This window comes from Dipodomys merriami, unplaced genomic scaffold, assembly GCF_024711535.1.
Source record: "Dipodomys merriami isolate MVZ:Mamm:240054 unplaced genomic scaffold, mDipMer1.0.p SCAF_551, whole genome shotgun sequence".
NCBI classification, from domain to species: Eukaryota; Metazoa; Chordata; class Mammalia; order Rodentia; family Heteromyidae; genus Dipodomys; species Dipodomys merriami.
In genome coordinates, this window is record NW_027206126.1 from 252,354 (window position 1) to 277,101 (window position 24,748).

The window sequence follows — 24,748 nt, forward strand, 5'->3', positions numbered from 1 at the left end:
ATCTGTTCACCCTACTCTACTCTGAACAGACAAGAATTTGAAGTCATAGGCATATTTAAGTTCCCTAAAAAAAAAAAAATAAGTGTTCTCCTTTATTATCCTAAAATTGTGCTACTGAGAAGTAACGCAGATAATGCTAATAAAAATATATGCTAAAAAAAGTTGTGTTCTAGGAAGGCGTGCACCTCAATGGTAGAACATGTGCTTAGACTACACAAAACTATGGGATCAGCCCCTAGCATATACACATAAAAGGGTACAAAAAACTAGTATTCTTTGTGTATTATAAAGAAACTTCTATACTGCTACTCAACTAACCAAGAAATAGATACAGGTAATATAGACATGAGACATGAAATATTATCATCAAAGAGCCTTGTCTGTTTTCCCTGTATCTTTGAGAGACTGAACTGAACCTTCTGAACAAAACTAAAATTCCTTAGCTTGAGAACTACTAGATTCATGCTGTGGGCAGCAAGTTAATGAGGGCTAGAGTCCTGTGTCCCAGCATTTCTTAAGCCATTTTTAATAATATTTCAAAGTTTTGAGTAAAAGTTTTTGAGTGAAAGTGGCCGTAAGTACAAGCACAGTATCTGTCGATTAGAACTCTATTTAGAGCAATGTTGTATTTGAACAATGGCTATTACATATGTGAAGATTAAGGAAACTACTCAAATGCCTCTGACTCCATGTGATGCTGGATTAACATGTGGGAGGCATAGCATGTTACTGTACCATTCAAAGTCCAAAGATGAATGTGTCTTAAGAAAACTTAAACATGCTAACTTCACAGTCTGGAAAGGTGAATTAAAATTGGCCATAGTTCATGACCACTTCCTTCATATATTAGTTTCTATTTCTCTTATCTCCTGCTGTGTCATCCAAATGCTAAAAGGCATAGTTCACCTCTTCAGTTAATCAAGTACAATGTTAAGTTTAGGATTAACAACTGTACTTTTATAATTAAGAGACTCACTTACCCTTCGGCATAGCCTATCCTTTGGTGATTTTCCAACCTGAGACAAAAAGGACACAAAATATTGTAATATTTAAAATTTAAATAAAAAGGCACTACAACAGACTAGGAATTTAAAAGTAATCAGACTTACAAACTACAACTACAACAGTAAATATATGTGACCTATAAATAATTGGTTACCAGTAGGTCCAATTAATTTTATAATGGAATTCACAAGTATATCACAAAAATATGACATTGAGCTCGTAATCATTTTCAAAAATTTTATAAACATGTTTTGTGTGTATAAGTACTGTGTGTATGTATGTATGTGTGTATTTTGGGACAGGGTCTCACTATACAATCCTTGAATTCAATATGATTCTGCCTCAGTCTCCTGAGGGCTGGAATTACAGGCCTGTATGACAACCTCAGCTAAAATAATATACTTTTGAGCTAAAAAAAGTTTCTGCTAGGTGTGGTGATATACTCCTGTGATCCTAGACCTCGGGGGCATTAGGCAGGAGGCTTTTGAGTTTGAGGCCAGCCTGAGCTACATAATAAGACACAGAGAGGGGAGGAAAAAAAGAAAGGGAGAAAGACAAAACAAAACAAAACAAAACCCTCTAAAAAATGTGGCCTTCATTTTATACAGTAAAATAACTGTGTTGTCTTAAGAATGCAGAACCATACTCAAGGCTTGTCGATACAGATGAAATCGTTTTAAACAGAAAGATGGAGAACACTCTTAACACAGACAAGCTTGTCTACTTTAGCTCATCTTTCCAGCTGCAGATTTCCTTGATTCAGTTAGTGCTTATTAGGATTCAACTATATATATGTCTCCAGGGGGAAGAGGAGGTGAAAATAGTGCCCTTAGGAGCACTGCTCCACAAGTGAAGAAATTCACAGAGTGCAGTGGAGTCTGATACAAGAGTCTTCCTCCCTCATTACTCTTAACATAGTTCACAGACTCTGGGCACCTAAGCTCAGCACAATCCAATGCCAGAATATTGCTAGAATCATCCTTATATCTGAGCATGTAACTTATAATGAACCAATGTTTTCAATATCAAGCAATGGGCTCTATTTACTGAGCCCTTTGAGCTAAGCAGAGACGAATGCTAAGCAGTTCACATGCACTAGAATATTCAAGCACACTGTCTGCAAAGAAACAGCTTCCAGCTCAGATGATTTTATCAATTGTTTTTATTTTTTGGTGGTACTGACTTTACTCAGGAGCTTGCATTTGCTAGACGAGCACTCTACTGCTTTACACTTCCAGCCCTTTTTGCTGCAGTTATTTTTCGAACAAGGCCTCGTGCTTTTTGCCTGGGAGCTAGCCGCAGACCCTGATCCTCCTCCCTATGCCACTGAGGCATGTGGGCTTGCAGGCCTAATTCATCATGCTCAACTCATTTGTTGAGATGGCAGTCTCACTAACTTTTGCCCTGATTTACCTTTCTGCCCTCTTCTTCCTGAGTGCTAGCTACAAGTCAGGCATGAAGCACAGTGTCCACCTCAACTTTGTGGGCTGAATATGAACTGTCCTCCAGAGGCTCATGTGTTGAATGCTTGGTTTCCAGCTAGTGGTGCTCAGTATACTTTGGGCTTTGAGGGTTTCCAATCCCTTACCACCCCATCCCTCCCCTTCTCTGCCTTCCTATCTGCCATGAGGTGAGCAGCTTCCTCCTCTAGTATGGTCCTACCACCACAATGGTCTGCCTCATCACAGCTCAGAATCAGGACAGCCAAGGACTAAGGACTGAAATCTCTGAAATTATGAGCTAAAATAACCTTACTCCTCCTTTACATTGTTTATGCTAGGAATTTTGTTACAGCCCCTTATACACCCAGTTTCTCTTTTATTACGACAGCCTATGATCCAGATAGCTCTCTGAATCCTGCCAGTCACCTCCAGTACTAGACTACATTTTCTTCTGACCTGCTTTTCATTGTTTCATAAGTACTCATCTACCAAACTTCAAGTAAGAAGTTTTATCACTTCTCTTCTTTTGGCACTCCCAAAATTCCTTATGTTACTTTCTCCTATTATTCTCTTAAAAGAGGGCAGTCAGAAGTGATGCAGAATAAAACATCACAAGGACCAAAAGAAGCAAGTTACAGGGAAGTAATTAAGCAGGCAAGGAAGGAAAACACAGAAGGGATGGTTAGATTTTTTGTGTGTGTATGAAATGCTAAAGATGTTTAATATTAAGACCGTGTGCATACTAAGTAAGTATGTGCTCTACCACTGAGCTGTAGTCCCAGACTCACGATAGTTACAAAATTGTCAATGCCATCACACAAAGCAATTACTTTTGGTCATTGGGCTTGAACTCAGGGCCTGGGCGCTGTCCTTGGGCTCTTTTTGCTCAAGGCTAGAACTCTACCACTTTGAGCCACAGTGCCACTTCCAGTTTTCTGGCAGTTAATTGGACTTTCCTGACTAGGCTGGCTTCGAACCACGATCCTCAAATCCTAGCCTCCTGAGTAGATAAGATTACAGACATGAGCCACAAGGTGCTGGCATACAAAGCATTTTCAAGGGAAGCAGTGACCCAACCAAAGGCGTCTGAGTTGTGATGCTAAACATGACATCAGAGTGGTTGGTATACTGGCAATTCTCTTGATTCACTTAACTGATGCCAGATTAGTCTACTATCTTGACTAGTCTGTAAAAAGTACTAACTAACTGGTCTCTCTGGCTACGCAGCTTGAGGCTGGACAGATATCCCAGTTGGCAAACAGATTCTCATCCTAGTAATTGAATTCTATGTTCACATGTTATTCCCAATCTACTCATGTGCCTGCATAGTTACTGTTATTATGTGACTTAATGAGATATGAATGAGGAAAAATGGAGCTGTTTATATTAAGGCTATGTTGAATACTTTAAAACAATTTGTAGAGAAGAATAAATAACTTTCTAGGGCTGCTGGAAAACATATACTGTTAGGGACAGAAAATTTTAAGATTTTACATTTAGCAAAAGCTTCAAAGAAACAGGATCTAGATATGGACAATTTATTATGAATGAGGTTTATTCAAGAAAGCCAAACTAATACTCTAGCCAACTCTATTCCAAGAAAGTATCTTGGGTATAAGAGATTGGTAAATTAAGCATGCATAGTCATATGTGTGATTTTAAAGTAAAATGTAATTCCTTATTTGACTTTATCAGCTATCATGTCTTTTGCCAAAAAATGTCTTTGGACGAGACATTTACTATGCTCTGGTTAGGGAATCTTCCTCGGGACATTAAAATGCCAGTACTGGAAATTACATTTAACATAGCATGAATGAACTGAAAAGCCAAACCAAAAAACAAAAACAAACAAAAAAACCCCCAAAACTAGTTCAAGCTGGGGGCTAGGGGCTCATGCCTGTAATCCTAGCTACTCAGGGAGACTGAAATCTGAGGATCGTGGTTCAAAGCCAGCCAAGGCAGGAAATCCGAGAGACTCTTATCTCCAATTAACCACCAGAAAACCTCAAGTGGTACGGTAGCCCAAAGTGGTAAGAGTACTATAGCCCTGAGCTAAAAGAGCTCAGGGATAGTGCCCAGGCCCTGAGGTTCAAGCCCCAAGATTGACCAAAAATAAAAAGGTCAACAAGGCTCAGTGTTAATGATCTTATACCAGTCAACTAAACTAAGGGAACTAATGAGTAAGAAACAATATACAATTCAAAACTACCTTACCTTATCCATCAAGTATGTAGCAGCAGAAAACCTTTTAACCAAGAACGTATTCCACATCATCAGTGCAATGCCTAGAAGGCAGGGTGAAAGCCAAGTGGGAAACAGAAGGCTTACATAGTGTCACTGCATCGTACTAGACAAATTACTGTCCTAAGCCAACTGAACTACTATCATTTCCTATATCTTATACAATATTCAGGAAGTTAATGAGCCCTTCATCTTAAAAAAATCATGTTAAGTGGTTGTACGGAGGCTATAATTCCATATGTCGGGTTATGAATACAGTAACCCAACTGGTGATATTGTCTTGATCAATACAACCCCACCCCACCCTCAAGTAACATAGTTCAGTTTTTATATGATATACAGTGAATTATCATGCTGCATTTACTCTCCCTTCCTCTCTCCATCTGTGTACCCTCCTTGTTGTCCTTCCCCCTAAATATGTTGCTGCTGCTTGGTATTCATTTTTTAAAGTACTTAATCAGTTTGAAATGCTAATGAAAATCAAAACTAGGCTGTGGAAGAGTATATCAAAATGGCAAGTACGGGTAAGAAATGACTTACACACCATGAGTGACAAGAAAAATAGAAAAATCACAGTATCACATAACAACCAGCAAGGCTTTGTCTATTTGTCTGTCTTTGCAAAGCTGGGGATCAGGCCCAGTGTGTATAATATTAAGCAAGGCTCCACCACTGAGCCAAACATTTTAAATGATAACACCAAATGCTGGTGATTATGTGAAACAAATGGAGAATAAACTACAGGTAGGGTAAGTTGCAAAAATCACTTGGAAAACTACTTGACAGGATCTACTAAAGCCACATGTGTCTACCCCATCACCTAGAAATTCTACTCATAAGAAATGAGTAACAAGAGATATGGAGAAGACTAAACATTTGAGACCAGCTTGATTCATAAATTAATAAATTAAGATATAAAAATTACTTAAATCTCAAGCAAAGTTCCAAGCTTTCTATTTATATATTCACTAAACTGTGCCATTAAAATTATAAGAGCCAACCATATTAGGTAGCATAAACCTAACATTTCAACTTGGGAGACAGATGAAATGACCACTAATGCCCTTTCCCCTTCAGAAGAACATTTTTGCAAGTAGTTAAAACGGCAGTACTTTGCATATGGCAAAACACCTAGATGGTAGGGTGAGCAAATAAAAATTATGAAGATAAATATGTGAAACCTCATATCCTGTTAAAGCAGGTGTTCTCTTTTGAATCAATTTTTTTCAATACTGGAATCTGAACTCTGAAGGTCTTGTACTTGATAAATAAGCACTCTTGAGCCATGCCACCCAATCGATGACATTTTGGACTTTAGTGCTGGTAGTAGAGATTGAACTCAAGTGTCTTGTGTTTGTTAGGCAGGAATAGTCAGTTTTGCTGTACAGTCTTCTGTATGTATGCCTGAAATGGCCGGCTTTGCTCCCCACCCACCTCTTGTAACTAGGATGATAGGTGTACCTACCACCCCGCCCCACATTCCCCCTAGTTGAGATGAGAGTCCCACAAACATCTAGGTAGGGCTGGCCTGGAGCCACTCCCTCAATTTCTGCCTTCCCAGTAGCTGGGATTACAGGCTTGAGTCATCATACCCACTTATTGTTTGGGGCAACTATTTACTTACCATTCTGAACATGTGCATTAAGAATGTGCTTCAAGTGTTCTATTGACCTGACAAAATAACGTGCTTCCTTATGAACAGAAGAAAAGAGAGGGAAAAAAAGGTTATTTAAGAAGTGCTTCAAATACTAAAGGGAGAGACTTCTTACACAAATTTAATAATGTTACAATAAAAACACGTTAATTAGGTAGAGGTGGGAGTGTAACACATTCAAGGCTAGGTATTTCTACCCAGCAATTAACAGGCCAGCCTGGGCTACATAGCAAGACCCTGACTCAAAAACCAACCAACAAAGCAATTACATAAACAGAAAACTATGGGATTACTTAGGTACGAAGTAACTTGTGATTAAACAACATGATTAATTTCTCGAATCTCCCAGGTCATACATGCTGGAATGAAGATTCAAACTCAAATGTGTTTTTGTATACCACCACACGTTTTCTCTCCAGTGAATTCTTCAATTTCACACAGACGTGAAAACAATGAGTTTATTCTTATAAATGAAATACCTCCATTCATCATTCAACAAGATTTACTGAGCAGCCACTATGCACCAAACTTTGAAGCATCAAGGATACATATATATACTAATGAGCTCAGAGGCAGCCTTAACATGCCATGTGAGCACACTATAAAGTATGTTACTATTAAATGCTATGGAGAAAACTTAGAACAGTAGGAAAATATGAACTATCAGAGGGATGTCTTAAGTTCTCTTTAAAAATCAGTTTATCTATTAAAACCCAAATACAATGATGATCCACTTTTTTGCTAACTAATTTACCACTGTCAACAAACATGCTGGTGGAAATTGGTAATTCCCAAAGGTAATCAATTGTTTTAAGCCTACTAAAGTAGTATTATGAAATAGTGAGGCTGGCACAGGGGTTGAATGGTGCCAGAAGATTAAAAATTAATAGGATAATGTAAGCAATTCTTCCAACAATGATTACAGTAATGTAAATACCAGGCATCATGCACAAATATTAATCTATAAACTACTATAAACTTGGGTGATGACCAATGATAGCCTTCGTTTCAGAAGAATTTGAAATAAAGGATTCACAGACATTTCCAAAAGTCACATGTGGTGTGTTAAAATGATTAGATATAAGCCAGGCACCAGTGGCTCATGCCTATAATTCTAGCTACTCAGGAGGCTGAGATCTGAGGATTGGGGTTCGAAGCCAGCCTAAGCAGGAAAGCTTGCAAGACTCTTATCTCGAGATACTAATCAAAATAAAGCCAGAAGTGGAGCTGTGGATCAAGAGGAAGAGCGCTAGCATTGAGCAAAACTGGCAGCTGTGTCTATTATGCAAACAACCTCTGGTTCATAAACCACATGCTCTTGGGTTTTCTTTGTTTTCCTTTTTTTTTCGGTCGGTCATGGGGTTTAAACTCTGGGCCTGGGCACTGTCCCTGTGGCTCCTCAGCTCAAGGCCAGCGCTCTACCGCTTGAGCCACAGCACCACTTCCGGTTTTCTAGTGGTTTACTGGAGGTAAGAGTCTCACGGACTTTCTTGACAGGACTGGCTTTGAAACATGATCCTCACATCTCAGACTTCTGAGTAGCTAAGATTACAGGCGTGAGCCACCAGCGCCCGGCCAGAAATGGCACTGTGGTTCAAGTGGTAGGGCACTAGCCTTGAGCTGAAGAGCTGAGAGACAGTGCCCAGGCCCAGAGTTCAGCTCCCAGGACAGACCAAAAAAAAAATAAAATGCGCCATTTAAAAAGTAGAGATCTTAAGACAGTCTCCAGTGGCTTGAGCCTGTAATCTTAGCTGCTCAGCAGACTGAGATCTGAAGATTGCAGTTCAAAGCAAGCCCATACAGGAACATCTGTGAGATTCTGATCTTCAGTTAACACCACCAAGCTTAAGTAGAGTTCTGGCATTGAGCAGAAATGTTCAGGGATAGCACCCAGGCCCTCAGTTTAAGCCCCAGGATCACCCCCCACCCCCCAAAAAGTAGGTTTTGTTGAGATTTTCTTTTATGAGAATGTAATGTACAGAAAATATAGAAAAAAAACTTAATTTGTGAGATGTAATTTACCAGAACACTAGGGGAGTCTAGGTAAGGGGCTGACTAGCAAAGAGCAATCCTGGTGTCGGCCTGGAAGGACAGGCTCCTTTATGAAGGGGCTAAGGTGTTAAGACAAAAAGTAGGTCACAAATTGAGTGGCGAGATGGGATCCAAACCCAAGCCTGGGTCTTCCTTCCAGGGTGGCTTTCAAACCCTGAATGCCCAGGGAGAAACAGGCTACAGAAAGTAGAGGAAAACAAGGCCTGGGCAGCAGAGAGTTGAAAGGAAAGCAAGGCCAACAGTGGACAGGAAGTCAACCATGTGCATCTGGCTCTTTCTACTGTTCTTCTGAGACACAGAATCTGAACAATCAGTTTGCTGGCAGGCATCAGGATCTTCCACTTTTGTCAAGATGATTATCCTAAGAATATTTTATCAGGTAGATGACATCTCACACAGAAATTCCAAAAGTTAAAAAAGGTACTTGGTATAATTTAGTAGGGAGTTGAGCACATTAGTTTTAAATTATGATGCTTATTTATTGGTGTACATTTAGCAGATGTAACTTCTCTGTGCCCTACTTTTCTGGAGTGAGGATAATGACAATGCCCACTCTTCAAAGGTATCCAGTGACCACTAAAAAAGGTAACTTATGAAAAGGGCTGAGTACAGTTACTATATGCCATAATAGGGAAAACCAGTGTTTACAGTACGTTGCTTAACAGTCCCATAAGCACACAGCAGGAGCAGAGAGCAAAACAGATCAGCATGAATTGGCAATGGGGATCTTACCTCTGGATCTTTATTCCACTGAACAACATACTCCCAGCAGCAGTGTGCATGCAGCACATCGAGCTCTAGGCTACAAGGAAACTGCTCATAGGCTAAATGCAGCAAGTCTGAAAGTCAGAAGAAAGGGTCATGTTATTCTTTCCCAATGAAGAGTCCATACTTCTCTCCACTCTGGGCATCATAATTGCCATTATTTGTGTATCACCTGGTATGGCTCCTAAGTCTGTCCCCTCCTCCGACATATCTAGGAGACGTTTGTTAATTCCTTCTTCATGTTCATCTGGATTTTCAACATCTTCTTCTTTATTAGCCAGTTTTAACAGTTCGGGGCTGAGGTCCTGTTTAAATACCCACTTGGCCACACTGTCTGCAATGCCACCTACAGGTGGAGGACAAAAAAGAAAATGAAAACTTGTGGAACATGAACCCCGGTGCTTGGTAAACGGAGCCAAAACAGTGCATAATAAGCACTTGCTTTGGAAGAAGCCTAAGTACCACATGCAGTTTTGAGGCATGGAAGTTATAGCAGCATCACTACCTATCACTCTCAGAAAGTATTAGACAAGGGGCTGGAAAGGTGGCTCAGTGGTAGAGTGCTCTTGAGTGACACATGCATGTGACATTATGCCCTGCCTCTAATAGAATTTTTACTAGACCCTAACTTGCCTATATAAAATATTGAGAAAAATTTAGCCACAAGTAATCAATAATGTTTCAGCCATCAATAAAGTAAAAATAATTGTAGACGCAAGCTGACAAACATTCAAGAGGCATGAAGCCCTATTTTCTACCTGAAGCAAGTTAAACATTAAGAACATTCAAAAACTTTCATTTCAATCTTCACATCCCCATTATGAAAAAGGGTCTTGCTATGATTCCCATGAACTTCTCTTCCACCACAGTCTCCCAAGTAGCTGGGACTCTAGGTGTATACCACCACATCCAGCTTCCCTCATGGAGTAGTAAAGTGTTTGCTTATTAGTTTTTCAAGCCCCTGAGTTTGATCTTCACCATTACTAAATAAATAAATAAATAAATAAATAAACAAACTGCCAGGCATATGTGGCTCATGCCTGTAATCCTAGCTATTCAGGAGGCTGAGATCTGAGGATCACAGTTTAAAGACAGCCCAGGTAGAAAAGTCCATGAGATTCTCCAATTAACCAGCAAAGAGCTGGCAGTGGAGCTACAGCTCAATGGTGGAGGGCTAGTCTTGAGTACAAAAGCTCAGGGATGGTGCTTATGCCCTGAATTCAAATCCCAAGAGTAGCGCATGTGCATGCATATGTGTGTGCACACACATGCACAAGCACACGCATGCGCGTGCGCGCGCGCATACACAGAGAGAGAGAGAGAGAGAGAGAGAGAGAGAGAGAGAAACAAAAACTATCCCCAAACAACAACAAAGACAAAAACCCAAAACCTTTCCATAAAGAGTACTTTACGGAAAACTCAAAGACATCAGATAAATGGAAGTAGTATGCTTGGTAATTTAATTTCTCATACTGGGCTTCTAAATTACTTGACAATTTGTATTCTAGAATTAAACCTTTGATTATTTTTTTTACATTAGTTATAAAATGGAACAGTGTTCCTATGCTTTCAATAGATGGCACATAAGTATAATGAGCTTACAACTGAACTGTCACACTAGCAACAGTGGCTCATACCCAGCAGGCTCATGACCCTGCCCGTGCTAGCCTTACAGGAGGGTGAGATCAGGAGGATCACAGTACCAGGCTGGGGGTGGGGAGGGGGGAAGGGGGCAGAGAGGGAGAGAGGGTGGGAAAGGGGGTAGGAGAGGGGGAGTGGGGGGTAGTGTGCATGAATCCATGTTCATGGAAGGAAGTTGCACACATGGTAGTGTACAAATGTTAACTATGACAGAAAGCCTAAAACAGGCAGATCAAGTTCAAGTGTGGGCCCAGGAGGAAAGCTAGAGCCTTTTCTAAAAATAGCCAACAAAAAAACAGGATGGGAAGCAGGGCTCAGGGGTAAAGTACAAAGCCTGACAAGCTCAAGCCCTGCGTCAAACCCTAGTGCTATTCAAAAGAGAAAAAAATTATCACAAGTCTAAAAACAAATGAGGAAACAGGGACTGGGGGCCTGGCAGAGCACCTGCCTACCAAGCTCAAGACCCTGTTAAGCCCCAATACTCAAAAAAAAAAAAAAAAAAAAAAAAGGAGGGGGGGAGAAAACAAGACACATACACACATGCATTCTCATCATCATTCTCATCATATGTCACATGATGTATGATGCTCCACACCTCTGGTACTCTGCCATGTAGTCCATAGACTGTACCTCCAGGACCATAACCAAAATACAGCTCTTTTCTTTATAAAGTACTTTGCCTTTTCTGTATAAAATAGGTGATTATAACAACATAACACTAAGACAAAAATAGTCTCAGAATGGACAGAAAAGACACACATGCTTAGTCTACTTCTGAATTGGAAGAGTTGGAAGTTTAAAGCATAACTGGACCTTAGCAGGTGCAATTTGAAATGCGTACTTTGAACTTCTAATTAAAAAGAAAAATAATGAGAAAACAAGTTAATAAAATAAAGATTTAGAAATACTTGGGCATTTATAAAGCTAGAAATATAGGCATCCTGGTACCAAATAGCTAACAGAGCTTCTGATAAGAAAAGCAAGTACCCAAAGAAGATCAGAACTGAATGATGCTTATGATCCTACATGATCTAACCACAGAAATAATAATGTCTCTGCCAGGGTAGAAGAGAAGAAGACAAAAACCTTGTGTCCTCACTTACACAGGAAGCTACAAAGGTGATCTTACAGACAGAAGCAGCATCTGAGAGCCGTCAGCAGAGGCTGGGATGTGTGAGTGTTGGGGTGGGGGGAATGGAGGATGGGTAGAAGGGGGCCGCAGGATAGGAGGAATAACCTCTACTGTTCTACACACAGTCACGTCACAACAACTATATTTTACAATATCAAGAACAGACGATGGGCTGGGAAGGTGGCTCAGTGGTAGAGCGCTTGCCTTGCATGCCTGAGGCCCTGGGTTCGATTCCTCAGCACCACATAAGCAAAAAGAAAAAAGCCGGAAGTGGCGCTGTGGCTCAAGTGGTAGAGCGCTAGCCTTGAGCTGAAGAGCTGAGGGACAGCGCCCAGGCCCAGAGTTCAGGCCCCACGACTGGACCAAAAAAAAAAAAAAAGAACAGAGGACATTTGACTGTCCCTAACATAAAGAAATGCCAATCACCTGGATCTGTTCACGGCAGGCTGCATACATATATTAAAATGTCACACTATACACCATCTATTATCTGGTTAGTAAGTGGCAAAAAGAAAATATTTAAGAAAATAAAAAAGATTACCAAAAAAAAAGAAAGAGAAATAAAGTTTTGTGGAGATCAAGAACAAAAAGATTCAGGTGCAAATGCTGAAATAAACTTCTGCTTACCTTTTCCTCCTTCTAGCAGTTTTTTAACCGAGAGCCTGGGAAGTGGCTCCACTTGCAGCGATGACACTTTGGAGGTTCGAGCGCTGCCCTTGGTGTGAAGCAGAGTCTGAAGTAACAGACAGTCCTCCAGCTGTTTCAGCAGAAGTTTCCAGTATTCAGTGTCAAGAGAAAGAGCCTCCCAGGAATCAGTGAGGGCCTCAGCATCAGCACCCAAAGCTGTTTGGGAAAACTAACAGAAAATGTCCACGTGATTCTCTGCTTTTAGGGAGAAAGCATGGCCAATTAAGGTACATAATTAGGCAACACACAAAGGCTGTTCTGCCTCACTGAATGAGAGGAGGGACATTTACAAGGGGTCCAGTAATAATGACCCAGTTCAACCACCAAGTTTTCTGGGACTTCTTTGGCAAAGGTCAGCATTTTCTTTTTTCTTTTTTTCTTTACTGGTCTTGGGGCTTGAACTAGGTAGGGCCTGGGCACTATCCTTGAGCCTCTGTGCTCAAGGCTAGCACTCTACCACTTGAGCCACAGTGCCACTTTGGTGTTGTTGTTGTTGTTGTTTTTTCTGAGTAGTTTATTGGAGATAGGAGTCTCACAGACTTCCCTCCTGGGCTGGCTTAGAACCGAGATCTCAGATCTCAGTCTCTCGAGTAGTCAGGATTACAGGCATGAGTCACTGATGCCTGGGCTAGGTCTGCTTTTTCTATCACTCCCAATCAGGATGTTGACATTTCTTCAGAATGCACTGACCAACTTAAGAAATCTATCTGGCATTTCTTTCTTTCATCATTATAAAACATGTCAAGCTGCAATATTAAATTTAGCCTAAAATTGCAAGACTGACAGTATGAAGTGAGTCTTCACAGTCCTATTTAGGTGTCTCTCTACATCAATGTAACACCACTCTAGGAAAACAAACAAACAAAACCCTGTCGATTCATTATGAAATATAAAACGTGTTAGATCAGTGTTTGTGTAACAGAAATTTAAGTCTTCAAAAGATGAGAAGCCCCTCCCCACCCCCACCTGCCCACCTCCACCCAAGCCAAAGGTAAACAGAAAATTCCTGAGTCATCTTTCACTGTGAAGTGTGTAAGAGGTGGAAGAGTGAAGACAAACAGAATACTTTAGAATAAACCTGAGAAGCGACAGAACCAAACCTTGACCTCTTTTAGATGAGGAAATTGAAGCTAAGGGATTCACTTTAAGGGACTTGGCAAACATCAACACCACCTTCTCCCCCTCAAAATACTCCAAACAAGTAAGAATCTACTGGGCACACATTTCAAAGGAGAGGAAAAACATCCCTTTAGCTGATTGGATAGGAATGGAGCAAAGCCAAACTTTGCCCACTTACTTTTTTCTCTATTATGTTGTTTGATATCTGCGCAGCCACAGAATGCCCAACATGAGCAGACAGCAGAGCAGCTCCATTGTTCTCAGACTGAACACAGGCCACGCGCATCTGCTGCCACCAGGGGGACACAGACTGGGAATCCCAGGTGTCATCAATGGCCACTAGGGGATGGGGAGGGAAATAGAAAGTAAAGTCTTACCTTGCCAAAAAAATTTTTTAAGCTTGTCTAACTTTTCATATTTAAAACTAAATTTCCCAAAGATATACCTGCTGTTTCTGAACATAATGGAAAATAAATTGTGCAATTTATTATATTCGGAACATTTATATCCAATTTCTGAAAAGCCATCATGTTTCTGAATCAGTGCTAAATCCCTATTTTCATTATTACAAAACTATTATTGAACATTTTAATAGATTGTTTTTTGGTTGTTTTTTTTTTTTGGGTCCGGTGGTGGGGCCTGAACTCTGGGCCTAGGCACTGTCCCTCAGCTCTTCAGTTCAAGGCTAGCTCTCTACCACGTGAGCCACAGTGCCACTTCCGGCTTTTTCTTTTTGCTTATGTGGTGCTGAGGAATCGAACCCAGGGCCTCATGCATGCAAGGCAAGTGCTCTACCACTGAGCCACCTTCTCAGCCCCAGATTATTGTTATTTAATAGATTATTATTCTGACAATTCCAAGTATTTTCTCTACCGAGGACCACTAAGTATGCCTTACTGAAGTAAGAAAACGTATTGTTTATATTTTATCTTATAAGGACAAGCTAATCTTCATAATTAAATACTTTATGCACTACCATCTCCCTATTAATCTATTTTTTAAAAATCTCTATAGTGAAGTTTTGTGTATGTGTGCTGGTCCTGGAACTTGAACTTAACACCTTGATATGCTGTCCCTGAGGTTTTTTTGCTCAAAGCTAGTACTCTACCACTTGAGCCACAGCTCCACTTCCAGCTTTTTGCTCACTAATCAGAGATAAAAGTCTCATGGACTTTCCTCCCTGGGCTGGCATTGAACAGAGATCTTCAGATCTCAGCCTCCTTAGTAGCCAGGATTACAGTTGTAAGCCACAGTCACTGGGCTTTACAGTGAAATGTTTTGATACTGTATTATTCTTTTGTTAAAAGAAACTTTTCTCCTTCCTTGTTCTTGTGATATTTCCAAGAACAGTAGCTCAGATCCTGAGAGAACTGACTTACAGGTGCAGCAGCATCCTACCTTTCATCTTGCTCAGGAGGGACAGCATTGTATGAAGACAGCAGACAGACCGGGGTTTATCCAAAATATCTTTTTCCTTGGAAAGCCACACACTCAGGAGCAAGGACTGAAATCAAATTAAAATTCTTGTTCAGTCAAAAATAATAGTTAATGCAGACAAGATCTCACACTGTCACATATATAAAGACATGGCAGTCGGTACTGCGTCTATACACAGGCAGTGTGAGGGTCAGACCAAGGCTCCCTATCTGTCTACTACCCAAGAGATTCTGCATCATGTTGCTATCTCTCCTTTAGCTTATGCACTGTCTATTAAGAAGCATGTTACTAGAATGGACATTGCTGGTGAGTGGATTCCCTGTGGATCACTGAGATGCCAGTCGGCTTGTAGATTTCTACAGAAGACAGGGAGGACCTGGAGCTGTTGATCTTGCCTTGCCCTGCCCGTATACATGCTGGGGATATGATCGCAAGGAACAAACATAGAAAACTAGCAAACTCCCATTTTAAAAGCAATAGTAAGTTATGAAATACATTTCACACAAAAATCAAGTAGGGTGCTGAGGCTGGTGGCTCACGCCTGTAATCCTAGCTACTCAGGAGGCTGAGATCTGAGGATAGCAGTTCAAAGCCAGCCCGGGCAGGAAAGTCTGTGAAACTCTTATCTCCAATAAACACTCAGAAAACAGGAAGTGGTACTGTAGCTCGTGCTAGCCTTGAGCTGAAGAGCTGAGGGACAGCGCCCAGGCCCAGAGTTCAAGCCCCACGACCGACAGAAAAAAAAAAAAAAGAAAAAAAATCAAGTAAGGCAACAGGTATAACTTTTAAGATGTATTTGAACCAGTGTTACCTATTTAAGTTTACATTGTGCAGGGCAGGTAAGAGAGAGCTCATGATGAAGGTAACTTCCCTTACTCTTTTCAGAAAAGGAAAATTTTAGTCCTGCAATTTTTCCACTGGATAGTTCTTTTCTTTTGAGACAGGGTCTTGCTAAGTAATACAGACAGCCCTGGAACTCACAATTCTCTTACCTCTTCATCGTAACTGTTGAAATCACTAGCATGTTACCACCATGCCTAGCTGTATGATTCTTTTATCTTACGTTTGTTATATCATGAAGATTTATACCTTTAAGATATAATCAGAGTTTGAAAATAATAGAATCTTTTTTAGCTTAGTTTTCTTTTTTATTAAAAAAATACTTTTTTGAAATGCTAGGGATGGAATGCAGAGCCTTATTTATAGTATGCCTTGGGTTATATCCCTGGGCTACATCCCTAGCATACCTTTTTTAGTTGTACAATACCAACTTTTACTGATGTTCAGAGTACACTGTGAATACATTCATACCTGGCAGATTTTAACTTTATTATAAGCCAACCACAAATTATGTGGGGTTGGGGATTTAGCTCAGTGAAACAGCACTTGCCTGGCAACTGCAAAGCCCGGAGTTTGGTGCTTAGCAAAGAAAAAAGAAGAAAGAAGGAAGAAGGAAGAAGGAAGAAGAAGAAGAAGAAGAAGAAAATAAAACAAAAACGAAACAAAAAACTGGCATGGCGGTACACAGCTATAATCCCAACATTTGGGAGGCTAAGGCAGGACTGCAATTCAAGGTCAATCTAAGCTACACAGAACAAAACTTGTATCAAAAAAATAAAGAAAGAAAAAAGTACACAGGTAGCAAACAAAGATACAATAATCTTACATTAAATATGGTGATTACAAGTTTCTTGAATCATTTTTAGAAGACTTCCATGTATGTTCTATGGCAGGCTAAAAAGCAAACATTAAACTCTCCTGCATAACATTTTTGTTTTTTATTTATTTTTTGGTTTTTGTTTTTTGCTAGTCCTAGGGCTTGAACTCTGTCCCAGAGCTTGTTTTTGCTCAAGGCTAGCACTCTACCACTTGAGCCACAGTGCCACTTCCAACTTTTTCTGTTTATGTGGTACTGAAGAATCGAACTCAGGGCGTCATGCATGCTAGGCAAGCACACTGTCACTAAGCTACTTTCCCAGCCCTCTGAATAACATCTGTAAGGAAGGACAGCACCCAGCACAAAACCCTTACCAACAACTGCTGAGGGCTAAGGCCAGCAGACTCTAAGGTGTGACACATATCCTCTGTGGAGCTTTCTCCATGCAAACACTTCCAGAAGAAGAAACTACCTAGTGAAATGAAAATGAAATGCATTACTCAATGACAAATTACCATCTGGATGAATACTGTTCCTGAACTGCAATCTAGAATTCTAGCACGAGAAAAGATGAATTAATGTTTTTTATTTATTAAGTCAGAAAACAAATCATTACATGCCTGACAGTATCTCTTCAGTACATTCAGTAATTCCACTGGCATGACACAATGTGCATATGTCCCGCTTCTGCTAGCCAAATTATATATTAAATTCTCTGGTTAATTACTTTTATTTAGAAAAAGAAAAGTCTTTGAGATGTGGTTTGTTCCTAGACTATCTTCTAGAAGAAGGGAAGAGGTAAGAGGGGTTTATCACTTCACCTACCTAAAGCCACATATTCCTCCTCACTGATCTTCTTTATATTGAGCACATCCTTCTCATATTCTAAATACTCAAGGAATGTCTTTACAGGCAACACACCATCCTTGTCATCAGAAAATCGGACAGAAGTTCTGGTGTTCTCTTGCTTGTATTTATCTAACAGTGTCTGGAGCTTATGTAGTTCTCTTTCATCAAGCCTTAGCAACACAGCCAAGTCCTTAAAAATAAAGGAATACAAGTTCTCAGAAGACTATATCTCTTTCGATAAGCCCCATTATTTGAAGTGAAACTTAAGGCTGCAAGCAAAAGGCGACCCTTTTATTAAATATGAATTACCAGGCATCTAGAAAAAGAGAAACTCTAAGGGATATCAGTTGTAACTTGCCATTCTGAAAACAAGAACAACTTGAAATTAAAAGCTTTATATATTAAACAAGATAGACAGTATAAAATAAAAACTATGGGAAAATAATTCTCATTGTATCTGCACGTAAGTCCTTTAGGTGGCTATCAGGGATCCAACTGATTTAAAAGTCACAGATAAAACATGCCAACCTAACCAGTAGTCATTGTAGTAGTAGTCAAACTAGTGCATGCTAGGCAAGCACTCTACCACTAAGCTACCTTCCCAGCCCTCTGAGTAACATTTGTAAGGAAGGACAGCACCCAGCACAAAACCCTTACCACGACGGCTGAGGACCAAGGCCAGCAGACTCTAAGGTGTGACACATATCCTCTGTGGAGCTTTCTCCATGCAAACACTTCCAAAAGAGGAAACTACCTGTTTGTATGTACCGTATGCACTGAAACAGTTCCTGAGATTACTATCATTTTTGTGGAAACCACTTAAGTTCATCAAGCAAATCTTTTCTGTATGCAACATAAAGCAATCTTTGGGTCTTGTCATGTAGCCCAGGCGGGTCTGAACTCTCCATCCTTGTGCCTCATTCTCCCAAGAACTGGGGACCAGGTGTGTGACACACCTGGCTATAAAGCCACATCCTTAAATAAGAGAAGTTCCTTTGATTTACTTATATAGGCTATTGTTTTTAAGTACAAGCCATAAACTCTCAAATGAATACCAGTAGTTCAATATACTAAATTTACATAAGAGTTTTCTTAGTCCTATAACCAGCCTAGAAACTGGTTATGTTTTTGAAGGACCTAAACAAAGATTTCTATAGGAAGTCTTATTTTAATTCTGAAAGAGTGCTTTAAAAATAACAAGTAACACTATGCCAAATGTATCTCTACATTCTATGGGGCCTGTTGTGGAAATGTGACTCTGAAATAGTCTATATATTGAATTAGCCAAGTAGAAATTAGTTCCACTGAGGGTTATCAATGTATACATTTAATTTCATTTGTTGTAGTAGTTTTGTTTTCTGTTTTCTCAAGATGGAGGCTTATTGTGTTACCCAGTCTGGCCTAAAGTGTTCATCCTAACTAAATAGTCTAGAACTATTATACTTGACCACTTAACTTCATCTGCTAGTACATATGCAAGAGAATGTGTATCTTAAGATTAATCATTGAAAAAACCCATGAAATGTCCAGGATATCTTGTAGACATTGCTTAAACAACTTGAACCTTCCTTCCTGTAGCTTAAATTTACACTACAGTGGAAAGAAAAAGATCATGGAAAACAGTCGTTATTATTTGTAATGGCAATGACAGAATACTAATATGAGTGCACTATTGCCAAATCATTACATGAAATCCATCTGAAGTTAATTCCAAGGAGAAAAATCTCTCATTTTTCTGCTTTAAAAAATTGTATTCGTATGTTTTTGTTTGGTTGTCTTTTTTCTGTGCCAGTCCCAGGGCTTGAATTAAGGACTTGGACACTGTCCCTGAGTTTTTGTGAGCAAAGCAAGCACTCTACCACATGGAACTGCAGCTCCATTTCCAGCTTTTTGATGGCATTGGAGATAGAGTCTCACAGACTTTCCTGCCAATGCCTGGCTTCTATGTATGTATTTTTAAACTAAAAAGTCGACATTAAACTTCAATTAACTTTTGAATGTATCTGATAATTCTTCAGCAAACATTGTAAGCAAAACATTGTAAGACTAATCACTAAAATCATTTTAACAATTCTTGCTTGGATAAGTAGAAAAGGCACAAGGCCTTGAGCCTGGCAACCTCCCCAGCAGAACACGATCATCTGGGGAGACAGGCTACATTTACTCTGTTCTTCATTAAGAACAAGTTCTCTGCATGGAAAAGTAAGAATTCTGTATAAATTCTGCCCAGCAGAACACGATCATCTGGGGAGACAGGTTACCATTTACTCTATTCTTCATTAAGAACAAGTTCTCTGTATGGAAGAGTAAGAATTCTGTATAAATTCTCATTAAGTTGCACTATGATAAAAACTACAAGTAGCTATCACTATCTTGTATTTCATATAATAAAGCAGAAATGTGAGAATTATTTTAACTCTTTGACACATTTGTACTTCATTATATAGTATACAGAAGACTAAACTGCACTAGTTTGCTACAATAATAGAAATATTGACTTCTTACAGAATTATAGTTCTTGGGGTTGAGAAGGTGGCTCAGTGGTAGAGTGCCTGCCCTGGGTTCGATTCCTCAGCACCACATAAGCAAAAAGAAAAAAGCTGGAAGTGGTGCTGCGGCTCAAGTGGTAGAGTGCTAGCCTTGAGCTGAAGAGCTGAGGGACAGCGCCCAGGCCCCAGAGTTCAGGCCCACAACCGGACCCTCCCTCCCCCCCAAAAAATTATAATTCTGTTATACCATTAAACTGGGTATGTTTTCACTGGAAACATTTCAATTTCAAAAAATTCAAAACTATCACCTTAAAGGGCTGGGCCTGGTGGTACACAGCTGTAATCCCAGCCTCTTTGGAGACAGTGAGCTGAAGGATTGTGGTTTGAGGATAGCCCAAGGAGTAAGAACCCATCTCAACAAACAAGCTGAGAGAGGTGGGATTCACCTGTTGTCCCAGCTACACAGGAGGCTTAACTAGGAGGACTGTCATCTAGCAAAAAACTCAAGACACTATCTAAAAAAATTAGCTAAAACAGGGCTGGGAAGGTGGCTCAGTGGCAGAGCGCTCGCCTTGCATGCCTGAGGCCCTGGTTCTATTCCTTAGTACCACATAAGCAAAAAGAAAAAAAGCCAGAAGTGGTGCTGTGGCTCAAGTGGTAGAGCGCTAGCCTTGAGCTGAAGAGCTGAGGGACAGAACCCAGGCCCACGACCGGATGCCCCCCCCGCAAAAAAAATTAGCTAAAACAAAAAAAGAGATGGGAGCATGGGCCAAGTGGTAAAGTGCCTGCTTTGTAAGTGCAAGGCCCTGAGTTCCAACTCCAGTACTAACACACACACGCACACTCAGTCACCTTAAAAAAATATATAGAGAAAAAAAGAAACAAAAACAAATTAGTCGAGAATAGGAAAGATGAATTAAAAATAAAATTTGATCGTCTTATATAAATATTTAGCAACAAGGCACAAAGAGCCATCAAGAGGCCTGAAAAGTATATGTGTAATCTTTGCAAGGAAAAAAAAAACATTTTCTACTTGTTTACTAAAAACTTTAAAGATTAAAAATAATCGAAGAGATTACTAAAATTCTAAGGTATAGAATATAATTATATCATATATTATATATTATTATAAATTATATTACATAATTATAATTATATAACATAAATATATCTATATCTATAAATTATATCTATATAATTAGATCTATTATATAGATATATCTATTATATAGATATAGTATTATATCTAGATATAATTATATCTATATAATTATAACTATATAGGTTATATAGATATAATTTTAAGATATAGAATTACTCACATTATCAGAGAATGGTGTATCTGAATGAAAATCAAGAGAATTTAATTGACTGACAGACTCATAAAGATGTAGTAATTTCAGTTTACTGGCACAAAACTGGAACAATCCTTCATCCACAGACTCAAGCTCTAAAAGTAGAAGGAAAAAACATATTAAAAAGATAAACTGAACAAGTTTTTATCAACTTGTTTCCTTGATATACTTTATTTATTTATTTTTTTTGTCGGTCGTGGGGCTTGAACTCTGGGCCTGGGCGCTGTCCCTCAGCTCTTCAGCTCAAGGCGAGCGCTCTAACACTTGAGCTACAGCGCCACTTCCGATGTACTTTATTAACTATGAGAAGTTTTTAAAAGCAAAGATACTTTTTCCACTATTGAAAAAGTACACTGCTTTTAAATGAAATGACCTGCTCTAATAGTAGGGGGAAAGGAAATAGGGGGAAAAAAGAGCAGAAATGTCTTTGTGTAATACTTAAGTAATCAGGAAACATCTTTGCCAATATCCCTCTTAGTCAAAACTTTTATGCTGTCCATTATGCTCACACACAGAGCCTACGCAAATACAAGGCTGCCTCTTATTAGTACAGTGGTCAAAGTAAATAAAATTCAACCTGAAACTGTGGACTGTAACAAATGTACCCTAAAAAAGCCTGGCAAAGAGAATGAAAGTAAATTCTTCTTTAAAATCCTCCCTTAATTAGGTTTAAAAATCCTCCCTTAAATAGGTTTAATTTTGTCCAACAGTAATACTGGAGAAATACACTCTACAAAATACATTTTGACCAAGTGTGGTCCAATCCCAGCTGTTGGGAGGCCAAGACAGATGGATCCTAAGTTTGACATCAGACTGGTTTATACAGTGAGTTCCAGATTAGCCAGAGCATCCTAGATAGTGAGACTGTTTCAAAAAAAAAAAAAAATTTCTGTATAATAATTTAGATATTTTATCTAATATAAAACAAATAACTTGTTCTGTGAAAAGGCAGACAGTAAAAAAAAAAACTACAAGAAATCTTATTTAAGATACAGTAACATGGAAAAACGTCCAAGTTCTTACAGTAATAGCAAAAGCTAATACATAAAACTGGCACATGACAGGTAGAACTAGAAATTGTGATCATTTTATAGTTTGGTTTACTCCCAACCTTGTGCAAAGTAATTTTTAATTTAATAAATTTTGATATTTTGTTAGTCTTTGCAGCATAGGGGGCTTTATAAGTATAGAGTGCCTCTTTAAAAAAACAGGTTGTTCCTACCAAGTTGTATGGACTTGTATTATCTAAAAGCCAGCTTTATGTATCTGCTGGAAAAAGTAATGAAAAAGTGGTCTCAAAATTAGAAGCTTCAAATCCAGAAAGAATGTGTAATATTTGAAGTCACTATGGTCTAAACATGATTAAATATAAGGTTTTTATGTAGCTAACATGACAAAAAAAAGAAAAAAATCACGACTAATTTAGTACTCTGAACCCTGCAACTTGGATTTGGGAGGACCAAGCTCTGCCCATGAAAGAAAAAGAGAGGAAAACATCAATGCTAAACCCCAACAGAACACTGATTCAAAGAATTATTTTTAATCATTAGTTCAGTCAGAATGAGATTACTTGATAGCACATGTATGGAATTTCTCTTATCCCACAAATTAAAGCAAAAGACAATGGAAGAAGAGAACTGGCCACTGTTTGCATACCAATGGCTGATTTCTCTCCTGGCAGAGCTTTCAAAATGTTCTCCAAAATTATTCATCTGTCTATAAAGAGCTTTTCTCACAACTGTGGGGCCTACATGAAAGTATTTCCAACAAGAAATAGTAATACATTCTGAAATAGCTAAAGAACATCAACTGCATATATGGGGAATAACAAGACCCCCAAAGATTGAAGGTACGAACGTGTTTATATATACATATAAATAGGCATATATATATGCATAGGTTGATATATATATGAATAGGTTTATATATATAAACCAAATTATTATATATAAACCAATTTTATTATGTATGTTAAAATGACACATTGCATACATATTAAAATGATACTATAAGCTACAATGACATATAAAATTTGAAGTGAAACAATTACCTTCATCAGTACAAACTATTACCTTGATTTTTTAAAGTGTCCATTAAAGTCTCAGTGATGTTTTTAAGACAGGAGAAAGGTAAACGTTCACTTGCCAAAATGCTTTCCAAAGCCTAGAAGAAAGACATTGAGCAACAGTTTAGTTTTAAGTATTTTATATTAACGCCTTAATCTTCCCTGTATTTCAAAAAGAATTTCCTATTTAAGATGTTTTAATCTACATACCATTGGATAAAAGTGCACTGAAATAGAGCAGTAAGCAATACAAATCAGCTTTATGTCACATAAAATAATGTGGTACAATGATGCAAAGTCCAGATTGATAATGATACAACTAGAAGAGAACTAATATTTAACAGAGTGGCAGAGACAAAATAGAAACAAAGTATTCACTAGTAAGAAAAGTGTGGATAAGTGGGCTGGGAAGGTGGCTCAGTGGTAGAGCACTTGCCTTGCATGCTTGAGGCCCTGGGTTAGATTCCTCAGCACCACATAAGCAGAAAAAGAAAAAAAAAGCCGGAAGTGGTGCTCTGACTCAAGTGATAGAGTGCTAGCCTTGAGCTGAAGAGTTGAGGGACAGCGCCCAGGCCCAGAGTTCAGGCCCCACGACCGGACCCCAAAAAAAAGAAAAGAAAAGAAAAAGAAAAGAAAAGTGTGGATAAGCTCTCTCAAAGTACAAATGAAAAGCAGCGGTAATTGCCATGCCAATAATAAAAGCTAACAACTTAGAGCTTTCTTAGTCCATATGTGCAAGGCAGGCTGAATTTACAGGTCATGTCGGCTAGCTCCAATATGCAGCCTAACCTGCCTTGCTCTCAACACTCCAACCCATTCTTGGTACTTAAGTCCTCACTCAGAAGCTCCAAACTTCCACCTCATGTCCAACAAAGCAACTAAAAAAGAGTTAAAGTTTACATCTATCTTTTCACATGAACACATTAAATTGAATAAATGAGACTAAATAATTTGAAAATAGACTAAAATATGGCATGAGATAGGAATCAGAGCATATAACACAATAAATTCTGTATTTGTGGGAGAGAAGTTGGCTTAGCAGTGGCCTGTGATGAAATACTAACTATCTGGGGGAAATAAAGCAACTAAAAGAACCCAGGACAAACATAATCTGTCAATAATTGCACAGGTGAGTTTTTGGCTTCCTTTCTCAGTATC

At 39.0% G+C, this 24,748-nt stretch overlaps 1 protein-coding gene across 1 annotated transcript in view; it reads right to left on the reverse strand.

The window, feature by feature from the left end:
* The window catches only part of LOC138811962 (rab3 GTPase-activating protein non-catalytic subunit-like), a 75,503-nt gene that overhangs the window by 7,425 nt on the left and 43,330 nt on the right, over window positions 1-24,748 (reverse strand). Inside the window, exons 18-29 of the mRNA XM_069999916.1 lie at window positions 23,598-23,688; window positions 21,493-21,620; window positions 17,654-17,871; window positions 17,207-17,300; window positions 15,137-15,242; window positions 13,917-14,077; window positions 12,560-12,788; window positions 9,332-9,505; window positions 9,127-9,233; window positions 6,313-6,379; window positions 4,662-4,732; window positions 981-1,016 (exon numbers count right to left, since the gene is read on the reverse strand). Coding sequence (XP_069856017.1) covers window positions 981-1,016; window positions 4,662-4,732; window positions 6,313-6,379; window positions 9,127-9,233; window positions 9,332-9,505; window positions 12,560-12,788; window positions 13,917-14,077; window positions 15,137-15,242; window positions 17,207-17,300; window positions 17,654-17,871; window positions 21,493-21,620; window positions 23,598-23,688 — 1,482 coding nt within the window. The remainder of the gene's footprint in view (window positions 1-980; window positions 1,017-4,661; window positions 4,733-6,312; window positions 6,380-9,126; window positions 9,234-9,331; window positions 9,506-12,559; window positions 12,789-13,916; window positions 14,078-15,136; window positions 15,243-17,206; window positions 17,301-17,653; window positions 17,872-21,492; window positions 21,621-23,597; window positions 23,689-24,748) is intronic.